At 42.9% G+C, this 9,148-nt stretch overlaps 1 protein-coding gene across 2 annotated transcripts in view; it reads right to left on the reverse strand.

Annotated features, from left to right (window-relative positions):
• The window catches only part of OPHN1 (oligophrenin 1), a 556,237-nt gene extending 547,485 nt beyond the window's left edge, over positions 1 to 8,752 (reverse strand). Inside the window, exons 1-2 of one of the 2 annotated variants that reach the window (XM_047764388.1) lie at positions 8,049 to 8,752; positions 7,750 to 7,907 (exon numbers count right to left, since the gene is read on the reverse strand). In XM_047764388.1, coding sequence (XP_047620344.1) covers positions 7,750 to 7,903 — 154 coding nt within the window. In that variant the 5' untranslated portion in view covers positions 7,904 to 7,907; positions 8,049 to 8,752. The remainder of the gene's footprint in view (positions 1 to 7,749; positions 7,908 to 8,048) is intronic. The other variant, XM_047764386.1, reaches the window with a different exon arrangement.
• Between the last annotated feature and the right edge of the window lie 396 nt (positions 8,753 to 9,148).

Here is a 9,148-nt window from a genome sequence, read left to right on the forward strand (position 1 = left end):
AGCAGTACCAAACAGCATCCTCATTACACTGATCTGTGCTACTCTAGAAAGTATCTAAAATATAGTCATCCCTTGGTATCTGTGGGGGATTGGTTCCAGGACCCCTTGTGGATACCAAAATCCACAGAGGTTCAAGTCTCTTATATAAGATGGTATAGTATTTGTGTATAAACTACCCAGTCCTCTCATTACGTATAGTACCTAATATAATGTAAATTCTATGCAAATAGTTTTAAATACAATGTCAATGCTTTGTAAAGACAATGTAAAGCAAATAGCTTTAAATATGATGTAAATAGTTGCTAGCATGTGGCAAATCAAGTTTTACTTTTGGGAGCTTTCTGTAAATTTGTCCCCAATATTTTCCATCCCCAGTTGGTTGAATCTGCAGATGCAGAACCTGCAGACACAGAGAGCCATCTGTAACCCATGTCTTCCAAGGCACTGATTAAATGTCATGAGGATAATAACAGGATATCTGCTCACTGAGAATGTATATTACAACTCCTCCCTGCACACCAAAGCATTATACCCACCCCAAAGGGATTAAAAGCTTTGGTTTCCCTCACTATAGAGCTACTCAGAAAGAAATGAAGTGCACCAGGTTGGCACATCTCAAGAAGCATTCATCAAGAGGATAATCACATATGCTAGCATGATTCAAGTCATCTACCATGCTGGACCTGTCATTTGGGTTTTCCCTTTGCCCACTCTCCCAGAGTAAAGATGAATTGGCTTTAAAGTTTATGACAGAATCAGAGTTCCTGTTGTGGCACAGCGGAAATGAACCTGGCTAGTAACCATGAGGTTACCATCCCTGGCCTCACTCAGTGGGTTAAGGATCCGGCAAGCTGTGGTATAGATTGCAGACGCAGTTCAGATCCTGCATTGCTGTGGCTGTGATGTAGGCTGGCAGCTGTAGCTCCAATTCAACCCCTTGCCTGGGAACCTCCATATGCCACAGGTGTGGCCCTAAAAAAGCAAAAAAAAAAGTTTATGACAGAATCAATTTAGAGTGCTTAACTATTTGTGCAAGACAGTGGCAGCCTAGAAAAGAGCATAAAAAAGCCAGGAGGAGCCCTAAAACTCACTATCCAAACCTCTAATTTTAGAAATGGGAAAACTTGGGTTCACAAAACTAATGACTTAGTGTCATACAGCTAGCTAGTGGCAGAGTTGGAACTAGGACCCAGATTCCCCATGTACAAAGCTAGAGATGGCTCCACTAAGTGTATTCAATCTCGAATTTGCTTTTAAGATGGAATTGACACATCATTTCAGAAAAGCAATTATTTACCATATAGGTGCTACAGTTGTGAAAACAGGAGATGAACAGACACCTCAAGAGGTCATCTTAACATAAACATCTAAAACTCTTGTCCTTAAAAGTACAGAATGAAAGAAAGTAACATTTTGGTATTCTTTTAAAACACAAGTTTCCATTAGTCCAAGACAGCCTATGTATTTGTGGTCGTGCATGTATATGTGTGGGCTTAATGGTATAATTCTTTTTTTCTGACATCTGTTTTTTGTTTGTTTGTTTGTTTGTTTGCCATTTCTTGGGCTGCTTCCGCGGCATATGGAGGTTCCCAGGCTAGGGGTCTAATCGGAGCTGTGGCCGCCAGCCTATGCCAGAGCCACAGCAACGCAGGATCCGAGCCGAGTCTGCAATCTACACCACAGCTCACAGCAACGCCGCATCGTTAACCCACTGAGCAAGGGCAGGGATCGAACCCGCAACCTCATGGTTCCTAGTCGGATTCGTTAACCACTGCGCCACGACGGGAACTCCTGACATCTGTTTTATACATACAAACATACATATATATAAAGTATGTTATCTTTGTTTTTGAAGGGCTATTTAAAATTTTATGTTTAATTAACTATATCTAGTCACTTATGATGGAGTATAATGGAGGATAATATGAGAAAAAGAATATATATATATGTATGTGTGACTGGGTCACTTTGCTGTATAATAGAAAATTGACAGAACACTGCAAACCCCTATAATGGAAAAAATAAAAATCATTTAAAAAAATTATGTTTAATTAAATCCTGTCAGTATACCAAAATAAGATGAAAATGCATGTAGGCATAAAATAAGATCCTATAATTGGGTTAGTCATTCCTTTCACAAAAGATTAAACTACAATATGCAATGAAAAAAAAAAGTTATGGAATGGAATGTTAGAGCCGAAAGTGAGCTTATAGATACCCTAACCATCCCTACTTTTGTACAGCTACAGACCTAGGGCCCCAGCAAAATGACTTGTGAAGGTCACAGACCTGATTAATAACAGAACCATCACCATACCCAAGTACCTAGACATCATGCCTAAGGTTTTTTTCCTATTATACCATCATTCTGCCTCAGCTCATTTGCAGTGACTAGTGGTGCTTCCCCAGTGAAACGTCTACCTAGAGACTATCACTTTCCATTTTCCTAGCTCATTAGAGTCCAAGACTCCTAGACTGTCAGAGGTAGATCACCTAGCTCAGGAGTTGCAACCTGATTAAATCTAGGCTAAAGGGAAATACATTGTATTTAGCTACCACATTTTTAAGTAAAGGCTTTTTAAATGGGATGAGGCTGCTGGATTTTACCCCAATCACTCCAGCCCTATTAACCCACTTTCAGTAGCTTCGTATTTTTCTGTTTTCTCCTTGGCCTCTGACAGCCTATGAGCCCGGGACCCTGAATCCAGAGCAAGCATAATTAACAGCACGCAAAAGTAAAACTAGTTGATGGAAAATGTGAAATACAGCATTTTTTACCAATAACTATAGTCACTGCCTTACTAATAAAAAAATCCATTTAGGTTAACTAGTTATATCAGAGATCTGCAAACTACAATCAGTTAATCAAACTCAGGGCACAGCCATTTCTGTATGTTTCCCCTCAGCTGAGCTGAGAATAGTTTTTAATATTTTTAAAAAACTGAAAAATTCAAAGGGAAAATAATATTTTGTGACATGAAAATTATGTGAAATTCACTTTTCAATGTTAATATTAGAAGAGAGCCATTCCCATTTCACTGCTTTCTCAAAACAATGGCAGTTAGGTCATTACCACAGAGACTGCATGACCCTTAAAGCCTAAAATATTGCCCTTTACAGAAGAGGTCTACTGACCCCTGGGTTATATCAAAGAAACTTTAAAGTTGCTAATAAACCTCTAAAAAGTCACAAATACTTATGTAGAATTGGAACACCTTACACATCACTTTCAGATGAATCGTTCTAAAACATGGCTCAGACCACACCTCTCTCTACCTTACCAAAATCATCATTAATATTCCCTGCCTATAAAGACAGGTCTGAAGTATTTAACAGGTCCTGCACGGTCAAGGCCTCAACCTTCCATTGTGACCTTATCTCCCAAACTTCTCTTCCTGCAGCATATATCCCATATGACTTGAATTATTTGCTATCCCTTTACAATCTCCGTGTAATTCTTATTACATGAAATGTCCTGTCCTGCATATAGGGCAATGTGGTAAAATAAGCAGGGGCTTTACAGTCAGGTCTGGGCTCTAATTCAGACTCTTGCCATTATTAGTTGGGAAAGTTATTTAACGCCTCTGAACTTCAGTTTTCTCATCTACAAAATGGGAATAATAATCCTTGCTTTATAAGGCGGTTACAAGATTTTAATTCCTGGCATATAGGAACAGTTAAACAAGCAATAAGTATTATTACTTCTGCCCAATTACAATGCTATACCTCCTTTGCTTTTCCTTATCCTTCCATAGGGAAATGAGTTCTCCCACTAATGTCACATACCATGGTATTCATCTGGCCCACTACTACCTTATATGATAATGACCTCTACGCATGTCTTATCTCCCCTCTTTGTCTGAGAACTCCTTAAGGGCAGGATGCATCTGTGACTGACTTTCTCATCTGTGACAGCCTTGACAACAATGGCTTGAATTTAGTAGGTAAATGATGTGTTCACTGAACTATATAACATTTATTAGGCGTATCATGCTGTGTTGGGATGTAAGCAGAGACTACATCACTTGTTCTAAATAACACCTAGCTTACGTGCATAGAAAATATTTAAACAATACCAGGGACCACAACTTCCAACATAAAAACAAGAACGAGGAGTTCCCGTCGTGGCGCAGTGGTTAACAAATCCGACTAGGAACCATGAGGTTGCGGGTTCGGTCCCTGCCCTTGCTCAGTGGGTTAACGATCCGGCGTTGCCGTGAGCTGTGGTGTAGGTCGCAGACCGGCTCGGATCCTGCGTTGCTGTGGCTCTGACGTAGGCTGGCGGCCACAGCTCCGATTAGACCCCTAGCCTGGGAACCTCCATATGCCGCAGGAGCGGCCCAAGAAATAGCAAAAAAAAGACAAAAAAATAAAAATAAAAAAAATAAAAAATAAAAACAAGAACGAACCAAAAAGTGGGCAATATAATCTTTCAGAGTGTCAGTGTTTTTATTTTTCATTAGTTGAAATTATAATCACCATCTTGTACTCTAACAATTTATGAGTAGGTCACATTAAAGTGGGAGAGAAATCAACCACTTCCCCAAGGAAGACATTGAATATCATTCATAACATCAATTACCTCTGAGTAGCACAGATCTAAGAAAATCTAAATATTCAAACAAGACCTATATTTAATGAATTAATCATCACAAACAGTTGTGACCAAAATCTTTATCTAGAGCTCTATACAAAATCAGACACAAGCAGGAAATCAAGTTCTACCTAGACCACCAACTTTTTTTTTAATTTTTATTTTTATGGCTGTACCCACGGCATATGGAAGTTCCCAGGCCAGGGACTGAATCAGAGCCACAGCTGTGACCTATGCCACAGCTTGTGGCAATGCCAGATTCTTTAACCCACTGTGCTGGGCTGGGATTGAACCCGCACATCCACAGCCACAGGAGCTGCTAAAGTGAGATTCTTAACCCAGTGCACCACAGCAGGAACTCCTAAGCCTAACAACCTTAACAAAAACTGCAGCTGGTCTTTGCAGCATTATGCACCAGGTTTCATTGGTTCCTAGAAACACTATCCATTTGACTGTGTGCTCAATTTACTAAGCTAAATAAAAAGGTGCCAATCATTTTTCTTTACTTTTAATGCCAGACTCCAAATGACAGGATGAATCCACAAACATGTATACAAAATTAATTGCTGAGACATGCCAATGTAGGGAATTACATTTTCCAACAAAATGACAACAAGAAATGTTTCCAAATACTTCTGCTTATGCATTTCCCTTTAGAAACCTACTGAAAAATACACATTCACCAGCAGATATGTTATTAACCTGAAGATGTATTATTAACAACTTACAATGTTTAACTGTTTCCATTTACAAAACACTTTCATAATCCATTAACTCCTTTGAGCCTCAAAGCAACTCTGAGATGCTTAGAGGCTCAAAGGAGCCTCAAAGGAGATGCTTTCTATTTACTTCACATATAGAATTACTCCCATTCTATAAATGAAGTAAATGATTTATGCCAAAATGGTGAAGCCAAGATTGTAACCCAGGTCTTCCAACTCCCAATTCCAGTGTTCTCTTTTCCTTCTCCTTCCACATAAAGCAAGAGGATACCTTTGTTTTGCTTCCACCCCACTTATTCTCAAAAAGTCGCTCAGCTAGCACAGTGTGAGGAAGCAGAGTGGGAGTCTAAACATCACTGTGGTTCAGACAGTGGGAATCATCCCGCCTTTGTCTCTAGCTAATCACATTTTTAGAATCTTAAAGGAAAGAAATGGAGTGTGGGTTAGCTGCTGGGTTTTATTTCTTAACTGTCCTATTTCTGGATTTTTTATGTATACTCAGAAACATAAAACCACCATAAATATCAAAAAGCCCCCCTGAACCAAAATATCTCTTGGATCTTTTGCCCACATGCAGTGGTTTAAACCTGCACAGTTGTTGACTCTTACCAATTTTAGTCTCAGAAAAGGAAAGAATAAAAACTGCAACTTGGCCCTAGCTTAGAAAACGTTTGCCCTTCCTCAAAGGTATTACTGAACTGTTTATTTTTTCTCAATAATCTTATTCTCTGTGATTCACCTTAGCTGGTCATTCTTTTTAGCACAAACACTGTCCGCTTACCCTACACTTGACAAAGCCACTCCCTTCCGGGGGCTTAGATGAGCTTCATTTGACTATGAAGTTAACCAAGCAGTTTACTTTAACAAGTAAATAAAAAGAAAATCCAAAATTCCCCCTTTCTCCTTTTAGGAACCCTCACCTTTGTAACTACTTTTGTGGCACAGCCTTCATACCTTTATCCTCTTAAGGGACTCTATTAAGTGGCAACACACCCCAAAGCCTGGCCTAAAGTCTCTAAGGATCAGCATTTCAAATACCCCATCTTTAAGGTCCTTCTTAAATACCCCATCTTAAGGGAACTTTAAGGTCCTTTGAGGTCCTTTAAGGAGTTTACTCTTGTTCAGACTACAATAGGACAAACCATTAAATGGTCAAATTCAATCAAAGGACTAGCGGGAACTTGGAAAATGTATATTCTGACCAAAGTGGGCAGACAACACATGCAGGGAAAGCTCAGACTCCAAGGGGCAAACCAGAAGAGCTGCACAACAAATACTATTGAGCCGCTGCTCCCAAGCCTCTCTCCTTGTTCTTGGTTGGCTGCATTTGTCTTAAGAAGGTCCCCTTAAGAAGGACCTAGACACAGTATTCAGGGGATAAATCCACTCAGAACCAAGTTATAAGCATACAGAACATATTTGTCAGTGGCTCTGACTTAATTTTTCATAATCATCTTTTAGCCAAGAAGAGAAAAAAATGAATTATCACCACCTATTCACTATCCTCCATTCTTCTGGGTATATATACTTTGGCACAAAGGATTGGTTTCCCTGCACTCTCCTTGAGGATGTTTATTATTCTTTCTCCTACTCCAAGCCTTCTGCCAACTGGCAGTAATAAAAACTCCACACACAGTGGGGAAGTGGGGGAGGGCCCCACAGCTGTCAGCTGTGGCCACTGGGAAAGCCAAGCCAGGTGAGGTCCCTTCAGCCCAGTGACTGCCAACCTCAGCTCTATAGTATGCTCCTGGGGGTGGGGGGCGTCCTTGTGCCAGGGATTAGGCAGGTCTTTGTTTCACCCTGGAGCAGAATTCAGTAGCATGTGAATTCATTTAATAAATGTGAACTTAAACCAACCTTGACCAAACTCATGGCTCATCAACTTAGAAAAAATCACTGGGACAAAGGTGCTGAGCAAGAAAATTTCCATAGAAAATAACTTGCCATTGGAAACTTTTTACTGCCCCCATACTTATCTGTAGCAACCAAAGGCCTTGCAAGGAACAAAAACCCTGACTCAAGCTGCTGGCCTGAATTCCCAATTCTTTAGGAGGTGCTGGGGCAGTTCCTTGGTCAGCTTGGATGTCCCTTTGCCCCATACATAGGTACTAAAAAGTCCAACAGTACAAGCAGACTGTCCCTTCTGAACCACAGTCTGACAAGAAAGGATAGTTATGGAACAAGAGAGTGCCTGGCACAGCTACAGATCCTGTCTAAGGAGGGCAAGGTCACTAAAGGGAAAGGCCCCAAATTCTAGTTGTAGCCACTACCTTCAATTTTTACTGACCCAACTTCCAAAGTGTCTGGAAACCCATTTGCGTCACAGACTTGGGCTGGGAATCACCCTGAATCCTCCCTTCCCCTCTGGTATGGAAAAGCTCAAAGGCCAGAGCCACCAGCTCGAGGAAACTGCTATCGAAGCTTTCCACTTACTTCTCATTGCACCGATAAGCGCATTGCCGTCTTTAATCACGTCTTTGATGAATTTATTGGTCCTCTCCAGCTCCTGCTCATAACACTTGAGCCTCTCGCGGAAATCAGGGCTGTCCAGGTAGCAATCGCTGAACTCCAGCGGGGGATGCCCCATGGTTCTGAGGGCGGGGTTTGGAAAGAAAGGGAAAAGACACAAAGACCAAGAGCATCAGTGGCATAGTAGGGGAAGTGCATAGGGTACAGTGCGTGCGAGACCCGCTTAGGAAGCTGTAGCCTCCCTCCCTTTGGAACACAAGTACCTGTTCTGATGAGATTCCTGGGGACAGCTGGCTGGTTTGTACCGGAAACAGGCGGCCTGGTGATTGCTTCAGGTGACCGGGAGAGCTAACTAAGGCAGTTGGATCCCGGCGGGGTGCTTCCTAGCAAGCAGCATGTGCCCTAGGCATCGCCCCCTGACAGTCAGCAGAAACTGCAGCTTGGCTCGCCTCCAGAGACCGGCCGGATCCTTCCTGGGCAATTGCAAACGTGACACTTCGGCCCGCCCAGGGTGTAGGCGAGGGTGAGCGCCGGGGATGGGAGCTGCCTCTCCTTGCTCCCTGCTGACTAGCCAGCTGAAGATTTCCTTTGCAGAACTCCAAGGGCAACCCGGATCGCACTGTCCCCTCCCTCTTCTTAAAGCCAGAGCCTACTCTCTGCCCCGGCGAAGCCCTCGCACCAAGCCGGGGCACTCGGGCTCCTTCAACTGTATCTTACTTGCACCCTAGGGTCTCGTTAACAGTCCTCCGTCTCCCAAAGTTCCTCCTGGTCCAAGGCAACCGGCCTGCTGTCTTGTTAAGCGCCAGAGGGGTTAAACTGGGGCGGCAATGAAACGTAGCTTTCCTCCAAAGACGCCTGAGCGGGAAGAGGAAGGCAACAGCACGACGCACAATAGCTGCAGTAGCCCGGCGCTTCCCTACGGAAACTGGGGAGCAGTCAAGCGCCCTAGACTCCAGCTGGAAAGCGTGGCGGTCTGGGAGATGTAGTCTTTCCGTTTCATGCCCTGTGACTCCTCCCTGCGATCTCCCCACCACCCCGCCGGGACAGCCGCTCTCGCTGAAAGGCATTCCCAGCCAGCCCCAGCTAATAGCCGTCCCTGCCCAGCCTCGAGGGGTAGGTGCGTAGCACTCTACTGGAAAGTTTCCAAGACTGCAGCGAGCAAGAACCCGGGAGGGATCTATTGTAGGAAACTGTGCCTCCCTTCACATTATTTGGCTAGGTTGTTAGTTCTTTTTCCTTCCTCTCTTTCCAGTCTCCCTCTGTCCAGCCCAGTTATTTTCCTCCTATGGTTCTCATTTCTATTGGTCCTAGAGTTCTAATTCTCCCGTGCCTTCGACCTGAAGGGTTTACTCCTGCTCTTGGC

Source organism: Phacochoerus africanus, chromosome X (assembly GCF_016906955.1).
Source record: "Phacochoerus africanus isolate WHEZ1 chromosome X, ROS_Pafr_v1, whole genome shotgun sequence".
Lineage (NCBI taxonomy): Eukaryota > Metazoa > Chordata > Mammalia > Artiodactyla > Suidae > Phacochoerus > Phacochoerus africanus.